Source organism: Topomyia yanbarensis, chromosome 1 (assembly GCF_030247195.1).
Source record: "Topomyia yanbarensis strain Yona2022 chromosome 1, ASM3024719v1, whole genome shotgun sequence".
Classification (NCBI taxonomy): Eukaryota; Metazoa; Arthropoda; class Insecta; order Diptera; family Culicidae; genus Topomyia; species Topomyia yanbarensis.
Genome location: NC_080670.1, coordinates 29,145,232 through 29,163,968, shown reverse-complemented (window position 1 = coordinate 29,163,968; position 18,737 = coordinate 29,145,232). Strand labels below are relative to the sequence as shown.

At 45.1% G+C, this 18,737-nt stretch overlaps 2 protein-coding genes across 4 annotated transcripts in view; both read right to left on the bottom strand.

Annotated features, from left to right (window-relative positions):
• Positions 1–18,737, bottom strand: part of LOC131677187 (serine-rich adhesin for platelets) — a 945,885-nt gene that overhangs the window by 548,886 nt on the left and 378,262 nt on the right. The gene's annotated exons all lie outside the window — the stretch shown is intronic.
• LOC131677207 (N(G),N(G)-dimethylarginine dimethylaminohydrolase 1) lies at positions 26–17,264 on the bottom strand. Its single transcript, XM_058956913.1, has 6 exons — positions 16,947–17,264; positions 16,509–16,583; positions 16,289–16,433; positions 16,031–16,231; positions 1,001–1,225; positions 26–929 (listed from the first exon to the last, which is right to left on the bottom strand). The coding sequence occupies exons 1-6, from the start codon at positions 16,985–16,987 to the stop codon at positions 804–806; spliced, it is 813 nt and encodes a 270-aa protein (XP_058812896.1). The 5' UTR covers positions 16,988–17,264; the 3' UTR covers positions 26–803.

Below are 18,737 nucleotides of genomic sequence, written 5' to 3'. Positions count from 1 at the left end.
TTCCATCATCCAATCAACTTAAATATATCGAACTAGAAAGATTTTATTTGTTAAATTTATTCTGTAAGCTACGCGACTGTTTGAATTACTTAAACATGTAAATAAGACTATGATACGCTACGCCGAGATGTTCGGTGACCTGACCAACTGATTCGGTTATCCTAACATGCGTTAAGGAGGCAACAGCTCCAGCAACGGAGCCTATAATATAAATATGTATTGGGTAAACGTTGGTAGCCTAAGAATTTTTACTGTTAACTTTTTAGAATATTTCAAACAGAGAGATTCGTGGATTTATTGTATTGAGCATTCAACACATTTACTGATGTGTTTCTTCCATTTGTAATGAGGTCTATTGATGATTTTTGTATGTCGGTATGATTTTACGTTTCAACACCAATTTAGTCACAACCGACTTTCGTTATTTTAAGTTACTGCAGAACTATAAAGTAAAAAATAACAACGCACTATTTATAATAATCTAAGCAGTTCCGTGTTAGTTCAGGAAGATTTTTGTTTTAAATTTTGTAAGCTATAAAGTTTGTCCTACTAATCGAATAGATACATTTTTAAAGATACACTTGGCCTATTACGAAAATGCACTTTAGGAAAGGGTAAACAAATATTACATTATTTTCTACTCAGCATGTAAAAAGTGAGTATAACAAAGCACACGGCTTAGCGTGTCGGCGAAAATAAGAACAAAATAAATAGTTAAATATACTTTCGCGGTATTAGGTAATACAAAATATTGTCAAATAGAAAAATAAACTTCGTTTCAACTTGTTTCCCCGGCCGAAACCTTACAGACTTTTGACGAGCCGGGATCGTTTCACCAGGATACAGCACGCGGTTAGGCCGTTCGAGAACTTACCAAGTTCGGACATTGGAACGGTCTGTCTTGGAATGTCGAGCTTTTGCGACAGTATCTGCGAGAGGAACGGGGTAGAAAAATCAATCATTACAAAAATAAAGTTGAGAAAGAGTTATAAAACCTCACCGTTGCCGATTGTGGAATCTCTTCACCAAGCCGGTGGATCAGCGTCCCGTTGACGTACAGCACGTTGGCGGCCTGTTCCTCCTGCAGCGTCAGGGTGCTGTAGGTGTAGGTAGCTTCCCGCTCTATTCGTTTCAGTATCTCCTGGGATTCTTTGCTCTTGCTTACACACAGTACGTCCGTTCCGGCCATCGAGACGTAGTACTTAAGATGGCGATGTTCCGTCACCTGGAAAAAGCACAGTACGGTAAACGCGTTTAATTAGTGAAGTGCTGCTGTTCATAAATCGATAACCAACGAAAGAAAACCACATCAACGGCGGTCAGGCGGCAAGTTCAAACTGTGACAAGACGAGACGAGTACTTAAATCAACGAAGCAAGCGATTCGATTAAAGAGCAGGCAAGTAGTATCATGCATTAAGAACAAATAAATTTCATCGTAATTAAATAGTAAGACTTAAATTGATAGCAACTCGCTGGACGGGTTTAAAACTACACTAACATTGTACACGAAGGTCATAATTGTATTTTGAAGCACATAATGTAAACAGGCACCATACGATACCGGTCTGCTGTGCATGAGGGGAAATACTATCGCCGATGTAGTCGGACACAACGTTGCTGTTGTTCTTAGCGAAGGCAGTTCAACATTTCTCTGCGATGGAGTCCGTCATCACTATTTGTTCGGAGCGGCTAGCTGCTGACCCTTGCAATAGTGATCGCATGGATAGAGCCATGTCACGTACTACCATACGCCGCCTACAACAACCAACCGACGGCGATGACTCTACGATCCGGCAGAGTGGACCTACCATCAGATTATCGTCGATTGTCTAGTAAATCGGGACAACTCATACAACCCAGATGAACTCACGCATATTCTTTTATTCGGGCCGCCGTAGCCTAGATCCAGGACAGAAGAGAACCCTCCTCGACGGTCGGTGTACTTGTGGTACCCGGAGATTGCGAGAGCCTTCAGGGCACGTCGAATTACGCTACGGAGATGTAGTGATGTAAAAAGCTGTACAGAAAGGATATAGTACCGATTGACTTAAGAACTTTTGGTGAATGCTTTCGACTGTTATGACAACGAGCAATTCCTCACGTGGTATTGTTGTTATTGTTATTTATCAGTGGGCAATCGGGCTGTCTCAACAACCTATTTCTACAACTTGTATGTGCATTAACTTTATACCTACCGGCTCACTGTTGCACCTATTGGTATGCGCAATGCTTTATGACCACGCACCCGGCTTCCCAAGGGCGTAATGGCGACTCAGTCGCTGTTTTTCCATGTTGCTACATACAGGCATACATTCTCACATACGAACTTACATTCATACATACATATTTCATGGGGGCAGCAGGGACAGGAGCGACTGAAGTCTAGGGGCTTAACGAACCCCCTCCCCCCGGTCCTACCGCGAATTAGGAACATTGCTAGAATATGGTGGGGTTTGGATTGGGCTCTGCTAAACCTTCCTTATAGAACATTTTTGGTGTAGATCCGGTCTAATCGGCATTTCTGCCCTAGGCCAAAAATGCGTGCCCCCCTCAACCCAAATTTTAAACTAGGACGGATTAGCGCATGGGCGCCATTTCAACACCTTTTTCATTATGAAAAATATCATTTGGTTCTACTTGGTAACATTATTATTATTATCGTTGGTTATGCATTCTTACCTTTCCGTTTTCATAATTTACCTTGACGCTAGTATTTACCGCCTATTTTTCCACTTTCCACTTTATCATTCCTTGTTCTTTTGAGAGGATAGATTCCATTTTAGATTTTACCTTCTTTCTCTGTAAAGTACGAGTGGATTAGGACATTTGATGTTACCTTATTCCCCGGTTATGTCGGCGTTCTCCGCCTGTCCTGGGTCAGTTGGTGCTTCTCTTTGTTATTTTTTTCTTCTTTATTCTTTGTTAGTCCTTTTTCCGTTCTGTTAGTGAGTTTCTTATGTGTCCACGATTTCATGGGTTATTCCGCTCGTACATGAAAGATAGATTAGCCGAAGATATCTTTAATGGCGATCTTATTTATGGGAATGTTAATGTGGATTCTTCTAGCGTTCCGGTGGGGGCGCTGAATTGTGCGGCACTAGCAGTACATATTTTATTTCTCAGCTTTGTGGGATCGTATATTGCTTGATGTGTCAGCACTATGTGTGCACATGGTTGCGGGTCTTCGATCAGCGATAAATACTGAGTACCATCATCTTTTTGTTCACTCTAAATAATCCCATGCATGAGTTTTTGAACATCTTTAAGCCTTCATTAAGCCTTAATAAATCCTTATCTGATTGCTTGTCCGCTTCTCCAAAGAAAAAAAAAGAGCTAAAACGATACAGAAAGGGAAAAGGTGAGTGTTATGGATGAATAAAGTTACTTTGGTCACTCAGTATGGTTCAACGGACATGAAACAGGAACATGGTTAGTCATATTTTGTGATACATACACACTTGAATATTAAGTACTTTTAACTATATTATATTATATTATAGTTTATTGACCCGAAGCAGTTGGCAAATCATGACAATGTAAACTAAACTACTTTTAATGAGGTACATGTTTCCATTTCAAAGTCTTCGATTGATCCTTAACAGTGATTGACATCGACTCAGGCACTTTTGCGCGTCAAGCATTCACTGACTTACAATCGAATTGTGCCTCGACCAACCTTGCACAACGTGCCCATTCCCCTTACTGAGCAAAAGGGCAGGGGTTTGGATTGGGCTCTGCTAAACGTCTACAACAAAGCCATAACTCCGAAAGAAGCTCTGCCGAAACGAGTTTGTGCCGCTTCTGCTAAGATCCTAACATTACAATGATCTAAGATCTAGGCAACAAAAGTACCGGCGTCACCGGAGTGCCAACCGGCACATCAGGATCGACGCCAGTAACATCCTGAACGACAACAGACAGGACACGGATCACGAATTGGGCGCCGACTTTGGGCTGACAGGCGTGCTGTTCTTCTCCCTGAGTAAAGAAGGATGACACCGACTTAAAATGACGAGTGAGCCTGGCAGGTTTCCGGGTACGTTCAAAACTCGTCACCGTTTAGTTGGTGGTGCTAGGTTTGGTAGGAGCATTCCCGATTTTACGCCGATCCGGCTCTGAACACTACTCCCCATGAAGGATAGTGTCAACGCTTGCATGACCTCCCTGCTTCATAGATAATCATGGGATCACGATTCACGAGAGGCGATGAAAAAATGAATAAAAAACAAGAAACTCATATATACGGAGCAGGCACGGCGAATCCGTTCGCCAGAGGTGGAGTGGTGAGGTCACCATCAACAGCAGCAGTTGAACTCATTCAGCAGGAAAAGGAGAAGCAGCGGCAGCAACAACTGCCACAGCAGTGTGGGATGAATTGCACCCCACAGAAGCCAAAAGGTAATTTTATTTATTGGGGGCTTTAGCCAGATGGTCATTCGCCAAAGCCAAAAGTAGTGGCAGCGAAGCACTTGGTGGAGGAGTTCCACAAGTTTGTGAATTCGAGAAACAATGTCCATAGATGGTAATCAGAATTCGCTCATGTAGCTGAGCGAGCATTGGCGTCGCCTAAGGCTACTATTTTCCTAGCCCCAGTTTCCGCGACTCCAAAGAGGACAAGTACCTCGCCAGGATCTGTTGTTGCCAGTTCGTCAGAAAACGCGAAAGACAGAAGCCGTACTTGTCAACGCCAATGACGCGACGACGTATGCAGCGCTGCTCAAGAAGATCAGAGGATCCGGACCTGATGGCGTAAGTTAAAGTCCGGAGATGACAATGGTGTGCAAGGACCTTAATGAAATCATGACAGAAGACGAGCTGAGAGGCGCACTGAAGCAGCAGTGTAACCTGGGCAAAGTCCACATGACGATCCGCCTTAAAAAGGGATACGGAGGATGGTCGAGATGCTCATTGAGAGCCGCCCTACGAGTGAATAAACAAGCGGAGAAATGCTTCAACTGTTTGGGCTTTGGACATTTGGCAGGGGCTTGCAAAGGCCCGCATAGATCCGGGATGTGCTGTAAATGCGGGGAGACGGGTTATCTTGCGAGAGACTGCACGCAGAGGCCGAAGTGCTTGCTTTGCACTTCAGCGGACGGAAACGACCATCAGACGGGTGACTTTAAATGCTCTGCCTATAAGAGGCCTACTGCAGGCTGACGGAAATGGAGATAAACTCAAAATCTGAATCGCTGTGACACCGCACAGTAACTGTTGTGGCAGTCTACGACAGAAACAATGTGCGATGTCGCTTTGATTGCAGGGCCGTACCAAATCGCCCCTGATAACGGCAATGGGGTGGCAGATAGATCGGATACAGCTGCGATACAAGTTATGGGAAGATTCCCCATTCAAGAAGTGATAGAACGCTCATACGAGGGCTTCGTGATCGCCAACGGCGTCTTCGTGTGCAGCTCCTCCAATATAGATAATAGAGCAGTTCAGCCTAATGCTGGAGCCGTTAGCAGTTGATGGATCGGAAGCCGGCAATCAATGGTGGTGACTTCAACGCCTGGGCTGCGGAAGAGTAACCATCTCAAAAGGGTACGTCCTGCAGGAACCTCTAGCGAAGTTAGACGTACGATTGTACAATGAAGTTCCTGTTAACATATTTCGGAGAGACGAGAGGAAATCTATCATCAACGTCACATTCTGTAGTCCTTCATTGACGGCGAACATGGATTGGAGAATATGCGAAACGTATACGCATAGCGACCACTAAGCGATTCGCTACCATATCGATCAACGGAAGCCTGCTGCAGCACGGAGAAGGATGACCGGCGAACGAAAGGGGAAGACGAAAACCTTCAACAAAGACCTCGCTTCCCGAAGCACGATCCAACTGTTTGACAACCGACACCGTACGGCGAAGAAGAAGCAAACATGAAGAATCGGCAAGTGCCTAACGATGAGCTCGCAGAAGCGTCGAAGCACCTGAAATCAAAGAAAGCCCTGGTTCGGATGGAATACCAAACATGGTGCTGAAAGCAGCGATCCTGGCATATCCGGACATGTTCAGGATGGTACTGCAGAAATGTTTAAATGAAGGCAACTTCCCCGAAATGTGGAAGGTACAGAAGCTGGTGTTGCCGTCTGCTGGATACACTCCTGGAAAGCATCATCCTCAACAAGCTGAAAAAAATGCACGGAGGGTGACCAAGGACTGTCCAAGATGCGTTCAGTTTCCACAAAGGAGCATCGACAGTGGATGCGATTCGAACAGTACTCGAGAGTTCTGAGAAGGCATCTAAACCGGAGATCGATACTGCGCTGTGGTCACGATAAATGTGATGGATGCATTTAATAGCGCCAGCTGCGAATCCATCGCTGCAGCGCTGCACAGAATGAGGGTTCCCAACTATTTATGCCAGATCCTGAAGAGCTACTTCCAGAGCAGAGCGCTGCTGTGCGAGACGAGCGAAGGGCAGAAGTCAATGCGAGTCACAACGGGCGTTCCTCAGGGCTCCATTCTAGGTCCAAAACTTTGGGTCTTAACTCTCCGGGTGCCCCGGAAAGTGAAAATCGTGGGTTTCGCGGACGACCTGTCACTAACGGTGATGGGTGAGACACTTGAAGAAGTGGAGGTGTCGGTGACGGAGACAATAGACGCGATTGAGCGGAAGTGATGCTGGTCAGCAACTGCAAAGCAGTGCAGCGGATGCAGATCGACCTCGGAGGGCAAGTGATTGCATCGAAGCGTGCACTGAAGCAATTGGGAGTGATAATCGACGACCTGTTGAGCTTCAATAATCACGTCGACTACGCCTGCGAAAAGTCGGCGATTGCAACGAACGTAATAGCAGGAATCATGTTAAACGTCGGCGGTCCGAGAAGCAGCACGAGACGTCTTCTAGCTACTTTTTCGTCATCGATACTCCGATATGGGGTTCCTGCTGCATTGCAAACCAAGCGGAACCGTGAAAAGCCGAATAGGACATTCCGACTGACGACCGTACGAGTCGCGAGTGCTTACAATATCGTCGGTGGCAGCATGCGTTATCGCCGAGATGATCCCCATTTGCATCACTCAGGCTAAGGACGTGGAACGCTACTAGCGGAGAACTGCTCGTAATGCAAGCAAACTGATCCGAGCAGACTTGTTGGCTAAGTGGAAGCAGGAGTGGGACAACGCGGAGAAAGGAAGGTTGACCCACCGACTCATCCCAACCCAAGTAGCAATTCTAGTTTTATAGCACACTATAAGTGCATTTTAAGTTTTAAGGTCTTCAAGAGTGCCATAAAACCACAATTGTTACTAGGGAGTAGTACTTATTCTTGGGCGGGGTCGTTGGCGAGGATCTCCTCGATAGAGAGCGGTAGATTACAGTGCTGGCGGAGATAACCAAACACCGTGGTTTGGATTCCACATTTTAAACATGTTGGTAGAGAGACACGCGATGCGATGTGTCCAGAGGAGTACTTCGCGCGACCATTTCTTTGCCGCGACAGTACTCGTTGTTGTAGGAAAAAATATTCGCAAGTAAGGACTATTACTGCTAGTATGTTTACCGTATCCATTAACGATCGATTGATCCGCTTCGGACCTAGAGGCAGAAAGGACATTAGGAAGAGATAGAAGCGGAGTCAATGCAAAATTATCCACTATGACGCAGACTTCATCGCGATGGTAGAATGATTTCCCAAAGTATTGGACATACTAGATGACACGACATCATACGCTCCCTGCGACAAACTTGTGCCAAACAGTAGATATGCATGTTTTTTAAGGACCATCAAAAACTTTCAAGATTGCAGGAAAAATGTACAAAAACGCTTACATTACGGTATTACTTCGGGGAAGGGTATTTTTTGTGTACATAGCACCCACTCTAATTCAACTACTTAGTAGTTAGTTCTTTCAGTAGGATGCTAGCACCACTCCTCGACACATCACCAGTTCTCTACCACCATCAAAACACACACTGGCAGTCGGGAAGCTGGCTGTAAGTCGAGACGTAGTGATCCTCCCCTACGAAGACAATCTGGGCGGTAAACTTCGGATTATCTAATTCACCGAGCCTGTCGGCTCCCTTGTGCCATTCAGCACCACGACTCGAACCCGGTGCTACGTCGCGTACTACTCAACTGGTCCCCGGCGGTGGGTCTAGTCTACACCAACGGACAGTTCCCGGCGGCGGAGTTTCTCTCGAATCCCGATTGTGGTTTCACGGCGGCTTTCTAGTCAATGGCGCTACTTTGTGGGTCCCTTCGCCACTTCCTCTGCAGGTCGGAGAGTATACTCGTAACCACTCTGTTGACAGCGTCCCAGATATGCTTGTCGTAGCACATCTCTACAAAAATATTGTCCACTGTCAAGCCAGGCATATCTCAACGAAATTCTTCGAACTTAGGGCATACAAAGACCGTGTGTTCCGGTGTTTTTTGCACGTTCACACACTCCGGGCAAAGGGGTGACGAAGCATGTCCAAACCTTTCTGGTTTCTCCATCAATAAGAAAACAGCAACAATACCTGTGTAACCAAACAATAATATTGTCATTGTTCGGTACAGTTAAGCAAAGCGATGCTTTTGGCAACACAACATCGAACCAGCGGAAGGAAACTAAACTGTCAACAGAAGAAACAGAGATAGAAGGATAAGTGAGTAATGAGAAGGTGTTTTTAGAAATTTGCAGTAAATTGAGTGATTAAAATTGTTTAAAGAAGGAGTTAAATTTGGAGAAAAGGAGGAGACTAAAGGTTTAGGTGGACGAGGAAGTAAAAATAGTACGGTTAAAGGGATTTCGGTATCACAGATCGTAAGTTGCGTGGAACACGCTTTCCCTAATTGATATAAAACAGCCAACAGTACAGAACAGTCGGGAGTCGTAATAATCTGCAGGAGGAAACATTATTGAACACCGTAAAATGTAAGCCACTCTATACTTAACCTAACCTTAAATGCTAATAAATATAATTGTAGCTTTGATCTGCACATAACACGTTGATCCAAAGAGTGTTCTTTAACTGTACCGAACAAAATCAAAGATTTTACGTTCGGAAACCTCAAAAGATGGACACCTCGACCGACAGAAATTGTATGCTATGCCAAGATCCGGATAGCATAGACGATATGGTACAGTGCGATGCCTGCAGTATGTGGGCTCACTATCGTTGCGCAGGGGTGACATGCGAAATCGAAGACCAGCCGTGGAGCTGTGTTAAATGTTGTAACCAACTGCGTTTGCCCAAGCCCCAGAAAAAAGGGTCCAAGAAAGCGGGTGATGGAAAACAAGGCTGGAACCAAAAGCGACGGTGGTTCGGTCCGCAGCAATATGTCTGAGCTGGACATTACATTGCAGCAGTTGGACGAAGAACAACGGGCAAAGGAAAATGCCCTGGAGTACGAGCGCATTTTGCAAGAAAAGCGCATGGAGATGGAGCGGAAGTTGGAGGAAAAAAGGTTGAAACAAGAAAAGGAATTACGGGAGAAGGAACTGCGGCAGGAAAGAGAGTTAAAAGAGCGTCAGTTGGTTCAAGAGCGGGTACTTATGGAAAAGCGTTTAGCTGAGGAAGCAGCCTTTTTGGAAAAAAGGCAAGCATTGCAGAAAAATTTCCAAGAAAAAATGGATGCTGTGAAGAAGTTCAGTGTGAACTTTGACGTCGCCGGAGGGGAAATGAGTGGAGAGCAAGAAGCGGATACTTCAGGCAAAAAGGTCCAAAATTGGTTGTCTTCACAAATGCAGGATAGGAATGAGCAACATGCGATGGTTGGCGATCCAAGGGGGGCGTGCCCTAAAGCGACGAAACGCGACCCATCTGAGAAAAAAGGCACGGACAACAACTCGATTTTACAGAAGCTGATGGAAGCGCACGAAAACGAGTCGGAATCGACTGAAGAGGATGAAGATTTGAGACAGTTCAGTAGCGAGCAGTTGGAGATTATAGCCAGACTGTTTGAAAATCGCAGGCGAAACGGGCCGGGGAAGAAATCAGTTGGGCCGACAAAGGAACAGTTGGCCGCTCGCCAAGCTGTGTCAAAACATTTGCCGCTATTCAGGGGTGAGCCAGAGATTTGGCCAATATTTATTAGCAGCTTTGAATATACGACACAAGCGTGTGGATTTTCAAATTTAGACAATTTGAAACGCTTGCAAGACAGCCTGCAAGGAGAAGCTCTAGATGCCGTTAGAAGTCGACTTGTTCTGCCGGAGTCGGTACCGGATGTAATCAAGGATTTGCGAGATCTTTTTGGAAAGCCAGAAAAACTGCTGAACAGTTTGCTGCAAAAGGTACGCAGAACACGACCCCCTAGAGTCGATCGGTTGGAAACCTTCATTCACTTCGGGATAACAGTAAAGCAACTGTGTGATCATTTGGAAGCGGCGAAGCTAGTCGATCACCTCAGTAACCCGATGTTGGTTCAAGAACTTGTAGATAAGCTTCCCCATAGCTACAAACTCGACTGGGTTCGTTTTAAGCGCAACAATGAAGGCACCGCTCTCCGCGTATTTACTGATTTCATGAACAACATAGTGTCGGATGTTTCAGAGGTTAGCGAGCTCACAATCTCCGAGATATATGATCCACAGCGTTTAGGAAAAGTACCTCAGAAAAAGAAGGAATTCGTTCATGTACACACAGCAAAGTCAAACAAAGGCGAATATGAAACCAGCAAACCATGCTGGCTATGCAAAGGAGCCGATCACAAAATCAGATTCTGCGATCAATTCAAACGAATGAATGTGTCGGAAAGGTTTAAGGTGGTGGAGCGGTTCAAGCTCTGCATTCTCTGCTTAAACAATCATGGGAGGAGTCGCTGTAGCTTCAAGCTTCGCTGCACTATTGGTGGCTGCCAAGGAAGCCATCATCCTCTTCTGCATCGTACAGTCGAAGCAGTTCAAGTGCTAGAGACGGAGTGCAATGCGCACAATCGCTTAACCCGATCAGTGATCTTCCGGATGCTACCGGTGACGATTCACGCTGGGAACTGTACTGTGAATATTCTAGCGTTTTTAGATGAAGGCTCTTCAGTTACACTAATCGACGATGAAGTCTTACAGAAGCTTCCCGTTCACGGGGAAAAGGAACCATTGGTTGTGACTTGGACTGGCAACATGAAGCGATTCGAGGATCAGTCAAGGAAGGTAGATTTGATGGTGTCTGCCAGAGGCCGCTGCGAAAAGTTCCAGTTATTAAATGTACGATCAGTCAAGGGTCTACTTCTACCGAGGCAAAGTGTGGAGGTTGAAGAAATTGTAGATCGCTATCCTCATCTGAGGGGTTTGGAGGTGTCTAGCCACTCCGTAGACGAGCCGAAGATAATGATCGGTCTAGACAACTTGCATGTCTTTGCACCTATAGAATCGCGCGTTGGCCGACCTGGCGAGCCAATTGGAGTTCGTTCAAAGTTGGGATGGACAGTGTACGGACCGCAAAGACAGACCTCTATCCAGCAGGCGTATACGAACTTACATGATGCATTGCCGACTACCAATCAGGAACTGCACGACTTGTTACGAAGTCAGTACCTATTAGAGGAGGTAGGCATCTCGCAAAACATTCCGGAATCAGTCGACGATATGCGAGCTCGGGAGCTACTAAATTCAACAACAGTTCGTATAGGTGACCGATTTGAGACGGGACTGTTGTGGCGCAATAAGGAGCGTCGCTTCCCGGATAGTTACCCGATGGCTCTGAGGCGACTGAAAGCGTTGGAGAGAAAACTTGCGAAGAATCCTGAGCTGCAACAGATACGAATAAGACGTGAGGATAGACAGTCACAGCGATTCCTGTACCGCTTCGATTCCTGGAAGCAACCGCAAATCTACGTCATGGACGATGCGACGTTCGGCTCGACATGCTCACCCTGTTCGGCCCAGTTCATTAAGAACGTTAACGCTGAAGAACATGCGGTGCAGTATCCGGAAGCGGCGTATGCGATCGATAACAAGCATTACGTTGACGATTATTTTGACAGTGTAGACACGGTCGAACAGGCGGTGAAATTAGCAAATGAAGTGAGGCTAGTCCACGCACAGGGTGGATTCGAAATCAGAAACTGGGTTTCAAATTCTAATAAATTTCGGCAAGCGATGGGAGAACAAATTTCAACCCATTCCGTGCATTTTCACCAAGACAAACAGACAGATGTAGAAAGAGTTTTAGGGATAGTTAGGGACCCTGACGATGATGTGTTTTCTTTCTCTACTTCTCCGCGGAAGGAATTCCAGCCTGTCCTTCTCGGCGCAGAGCGCCCCACCAAAAGGACAGTACTCAGCTGTGTGATGGCGATGTTTGATCCGTTGGGCTTTCTTTCGCCATTTACAGTTATTGGACGAATGCTGGTTCAAGATTTATGGCGAACCGGGTGCGAATGGGACGATCCTATCGATGATGTGTCCTTGGAAAAATGGACCAGGTGGACGAAAATTTTGCCGGAGATAGGAGCAATTCGAGTGCCACGAAGTTACTTTGGGGCAGCATTGTCGAGCGAAATAAGTAATCTTCAGTTACATGTCTTTACGGATGCTAGCGAGAATGCCTATGGTTGCGTCGCGTATTTTCGTGCCGAGATTGCGGGAACGCCTCATTGTACATTGGTGATGAGTCGAAGCAAAGTCGCTCCGTTGAAGCAGTTGACGATCCCACGATTAGAGCTGCAGGCGGCAGTATTAGGCGCTAGATTGGCTCAAACAGTTCAACGAAATCACAGTTTTGAAATAGAGCAGGTGTTTCTGTGGACAGATTCTCGAAACGTCCTGTCTTGGATCAAATCGGATCAAAGGCGATATCGACAATACGTAGGGTTTCGTATCGGTGAGATTCTCAGTTTGACGAATGCTACGGATTGGTTCTGGATTCCGACGAAGTACAACGAGGCAGATCGTGTAACTAAATGGAGCGAGTTTTCGCTCGGATAGTTCGTGGTTCAGAGGACAACTCTTTTTGAGCCGTGATAGAGAGGAAAGGCCAGAACAACCGCTAATTTCCGCTAATACAAACGAAGAAATAAAGGCACATCTTTTAGTGCACGATGTCACGCTCTCAAAACTTCTTATAGATGTGAGCCGGATCTCAAAGTGGACAGTTCTTGTTCGTATCATGGCCTGTGCGTATCGATTCGTTTCGAATTGTAGAAGGTTACTTGAAGGTTGTCCCATAGAAACTCTGAAGGCAACAAAGAGGCAAGCGACGTTGCTTAAAGAAGGGAACAGAAAAGTAAAACGTAATCCGCTAAAGCAGGAAGAATTCCAGAAAGCGGAGCGATACTTGTATAAGGCTGTGCAGGCAGAAGTGTTTGAGAGTGAATCGAAGGTGTTGTTGTATAACCGAGATCGACCGGCGAATCAGTGGCTAAGTGTCGAAACATCCAGTTCATTGTATAAACTTGCGCCTCTTGTCGATGAACATGGACTGATACGCATGGAAGGAAGGACGAAAAATGCAGAGTTTCTGCCATTTGACATGCGGTTTCCAATTGTTCTTCCAAAGGATCATTCACTTACGGTTAAACTAGTACAGCATTACCACGAAAAGTTCGGTCATGGATACAGGGAGACAGTGAAAAATGAGCTGAATCAGCGATTTTACATTCCGAACCTTGGAAGGGTGGTTCAAAGAGTTGCGAGGCCTGTATATGGTGTAAGGTCAACCGAAGTCGACCACAAACTCCAAGAATGGCTCCATTGCCTGTACAGCGCTTGATACCATTCCAACGTCCTTTCAGTTACACAGGTGTAGACTATTTGGGTCCGTTCGAAGTGGCAATCGGTCGTCGCAAAGAAAAACGAAGGATTGTTTTGTTCACATGCTTTGTTGTGAGAGCCATTTATTTGGAGGTTGCTCACAGCTTGAACACACAAGCATGTCTAATGGCTATTCGGAGGTTTGTTTGTCGTCGAGGTCCACCCTTAGAATTTTTCTCTGACAACGGTACCAACTTCAGAGGAGCCAGCAAGGAACTGGTTGAGATTAAAAACAGTATCGGAGAAGATTGTGCGAACGAGTTGACAAGTTCCCGAACGAAATGGAACTTCAATCCACCGGCTTCTCCGCATATGGGAGGAGTCTGGGAGAGACTAGTTCGTTCGGTCAAGGCTGCACTGGAAGTAATTGATGACGGAAGGCGACTTTCGGATGAAATATTGTTGACATCGATTGCAGAAGCAGAGGATATGATTAATTCGCGTCCTTTAACCTATGTAGCTCAGTCAGCAGATGAGGTAGATACACTCAGCCCGAATCACTTTCTTCGGGGAGTTTCTCCAAACGAACCTCAGGTAACACCTCCGCCTCCGCACTCAGCGGAAGCTCTCCGGAATGCCTACCAAAGATCGCAACAGTTAGCCACGGGGATGTGGAACCGCTGGATCAAAGAATATGTTCCATCGCTGAACCATCGAGCCAAATGGTTTGGCGAAACAAAGGTGCTGCAAACCGGGGACTTAGTCTACGTGGTTGAAGGAGGGAAACGCAAGCTGTGGGTGAGAGGGGTTGTCGAGGCGCCAATTGTATCCGGTGATGGACGGGTCCGACAGGCGTGGGTTCGGACGAACAGTGGGGTTTTCAAGAGGGCCACAGCGAACCTAGCAATATTGGCGATTGGAGATGGTAACACTGATCCGGATGTGGTCATCGGACCAGAATTACGGGCCGGGGATATGTTGGGGACAACCCCACTGGGCAGTTCAGTACAGTTTAAGCAAAGCGATGCTTTTGGCAACACAACATCGAACCAGCGGAAGGAAACTAAACTGTCAACAGAAGAAACAGAGATAGAAGGATAAGTGAGTAATGAGAAGGTGTTTTTAGAAATTTGCAGTAAATTGAGTGATTAAAATTGTTTAAAGAAGGAGTTAAATTTGGAGAAAAGGAGGAGACTAAAGGTTTAGGTGGACGAGGAAGTAAAAATAGTACGGTTAAAGGGATTTCGGTATCACAGATCGTAAGTTGCGTGGAACACGCTTTCCCTAATTGATATAAAACAGCCAACAGTACAGAACAGTCGGGAGTCGTAATAATCTGCAGGAGGAAACATTATTGAACACCGTAAAATGTAAGCCACTCTATACTTAACCTAACCTTAAATGCTAATAAATATAATTGTAGCTTTGATCTGCACATAACACGTTGATCCAAAGAGTGTTCTTTAACTGTACCGAACAGTCATTTTGTAATATGCGATGCTTTATCAAATTGAAACTACTTTTCGTTTGCATCTGGGTTTGACGATCCATCACGATTCCATGGGTTTTTAGATTCTCTGAATAATTTTGCTCATGGATTTGGTATCTTCTAGGGGTCAGTTTTCTGGAAATCGATCCTTTCTAGAGAATGAATTTCTAGGGATAGTAATGACATTTTTTTCTGAGGAGCATAAAATCCCCCTTCCCCTTGGCATCATTTGGCCATCCCAAACTGTAACATAATTTGCGTGGTGGCGTTGTGAAAATGCCTAAGAGAAGTCGACTTAAAGCTTAAAGCAACATCAAATACTGCACCAAATATGTATATAATTTATCAAGCTCGGTTTCTTTAAAAATAAGCAAATGTAAAGTGAAAGCGGTCATGCCTACACGCCGTAAATCGAGTCGGTAAATATCACAAGGGATGCACGTAAACCCAACTACAACAATAATAACAACGATAGCAAAAACAGCAAGCGACTAGTAAAACACGTTGGCAGTCTGAACCTGAATCTCTCCATTGACTAGCTCCAAAGTAATGGGACTTGCAGTGACATTCACTTCTTCTACCTAATCAGAATGGCGGAAGTGAAACAAGTAAGGAAAAAGGTAGCGGAAAGTTTCATTTGTGGATCGTGTGGAATTGTTACAAGGTGATAGATTGGTTGCAAAAAAGAGAAGAAAAACAAACAGTGAAATGCCTCATTACTCTTTGCTACTTATTTCGGAATGGATTGTAGATATGTTGATAAAAGTAAAAAAAAATCAATCTAGACTCTAGGAATGACGTATCTATCTAGCATATTGGTGAGTCTACTCTATAACGAATGGACTATACAACACACTTATGAGTAATTCAACGTATTTACAAACGAGAACCGGCCAAACAGAACGAGCTTACCTACCTTAATAGGAACACACGGATATTCGGGGAAGGCGGAAGCGACTGCCCTCGCTCCTGCTTCGTTGGTCCACTTGCTGAGCCCAACGAAGAACTCTCGACCGGTGAACAGAACATCACCCCCATCCAGGCGTGCATTTTGGTCCGCAATTTCCGCCAGGGGCAGATCTAATTCTTTGCGAAGCACCGAACGAACGGCATCGACCTACGGTGAAAATCATTAGATCCGATGATCAAAGCATGGCATGTTCGAAGGGCTAACCTCCTTCAGCCGATTGGGTTCGCCCGGCCGGCAGATAAGAGCGATCCCATTGCACACCACCGCACAGTCCTCTACGAAGGGACACTCGGGCAAATTCTCGTCTGGTGGGAGCTCCAACACATCCAAGCCTAAGTCACGCAACAGTCTGAAATTGAACCAATTTATCCTAGCGGTTATCAAACAAGCGAATGAATGTAGTTTTAAATCGCAGTAAATCTACCTCACATACGCCTCGTGCTGTAGCTTCGCCTCTTCTAGATCAATTTCACCTCGGGTACGCAACGAGAGGGGAATTCTACGTGAGCCAGAAGATGGGAGAGACACAAAAGAGTAAAGTATTAATTTAACGGGTCAACTGACCATTGAGTGCATAATGATTTTTACGTCCACATAATTGAAGACGTTCAGCTTGCTGCAACGTATACAGACCACCATACATCACACAGTATTTAGGCCAAGGGTATATCGATTTTTTTTTTCAAAAATCAGATTCACCTGTTTGTAACTTTTTACGATTTATACATGGGAATACGGCCTTATACATATTTTGCCATGGAAGTGAAAAACATCAATCAATTTGCAAAACTCCACCCAACAGAATGGGGACAGCCGGTATTGAATGAAACACTAACAAAACATAATTTGATATTCGACTAACCTGCAGGTGATTGCATGCGTGTAGCGAAAAGGTGACGCCATGGCGCAACTATTGGCAATCCGGGTGGTGGCCGTGGAAGATGATCCAGGATTTTACAGCCAATTCTGCTAGTTAACAAAATGACACTACAGATGCCGATTCTCTATCTGACCGAGCATCGGGAAACTTGAACTACCGCGATACAAAATTAGACTGTTCGATATGAATGAAGCTTGGGTTCGACAGATTTATTGCTTGTCCGTCCGCCAGCAGGGTGCGGACTTGCGGAGTTCTAAATATTTATGAATGAAAAAAATAATATGAATGTGAAGATGTGTGTTGAACGCAGTTGTCAAACTGGCAGAGATGCCAGATACTTTTTTCAAAAGTCTGCAATAATAATTTTAAAAGTCTGCGAAGAAAAAAAAATGTCAGGAAAACTATTCTTGAACAAAAATGACTTATTGATGATGTGTTATATTAAATGAAAATAGTGCATATATAGCCCAAGATAAGTAGAGAGAAATAGCTTATGAATGAAAAACCTGAAGTAGATTTGAAACTAATGTAACCAAAATCCTAATAAAAATATATTATACACGAACATTAGCCCATATAGTCCAACGATTCCACATATTGTTTGGATGATACCCTGAACAGGCCGTTAGGCTCTTGAATGATAAGATGTTTATTAGGGAAGCCGTTATTTAAAAAAATCTGCAGCTAAAAATAAGTTTGCGAATTTGCAGATATGTTTGCAAATCTGGCATCTCTGCAAACTGGCAATACCATACAAAACGCCAGAGACAGGGAACGTTTGATTAATCACCAGAGATGATGCTTGTACAGAGATGCGCGATGATTGAAATCAAAAGTTTCAGCTTCAATTTGCATCGGTATCTTACGGCCAATTTCTTCACTTGGATGAAAACCGTTTTTCGGCTACCCGGTCAGCGTGGCAAACAGAAAGTTAGCAAAAGGTGAGCAAAGCAAAATTGATGCTGGCAGAGTTTCTGCGAGCATTTTGCGCGATTTGTGCGAGAATTCTGGCAACGAATTCGCTCAAATGCAACAACCGTTTCTGACAGAAGCGGTTAAACCAACCGATGCTGCTCACTTTTATCCAGAATCCAGCCAGAAATGTACGGCCAAGATCTCTGCACGCTTCCTGCAACATCTTTGTCAGATGTTGTGCTCGATTCGTACTAAATTCTACCAGGTAGAAATTGCCAGGATCTTTGCACAGTTTATGTCCGAGTTATGCCAGGGTTTTGCTCGGTTCCTATCAAAATTTGCCAGAAAACGCGAGTGAAACCGCCCGGTGAGCAAATTTTCTGGCAGAGACCGCTCTGCTAGATTTCTGTGGCTTGGTTTGGCAGCCTTGTCAGATTTCTGCGCGTATATCCTGTCGGGTTAGTTGAGCTAGGGCAAACTCGGTTTCGCTCGCGTTTTCTGGCAAATTTTGACAGGAACCGAGCAAAACCCTGGCATAACTCGGACATAAACTGTGCAAATATCCTGGCAATTCCTACCTGGTAGAATTTAGCACGTATCTAGAAAAACATCTGACATAGATGTGGCAGGAAGCGTGCAGAGATCTTGGCCGTACATTTCTGACTGGATTCTGGATAAAAGCGAGCAGCGTCGGTTGGTTTAACCGCTTCTGTCAGAAACGGTTGTTGCATTTGAGCGAATTCGTTGCCAGAATTTTCGCACAAAATGCTCGCAGAAACTCTGCCGGCATCAATTTCGCTTTGCTCAACTTTTTCTTTCTGCTTGCCACGCTGACCGGGTGAGTTCGCCCTAGCTCAA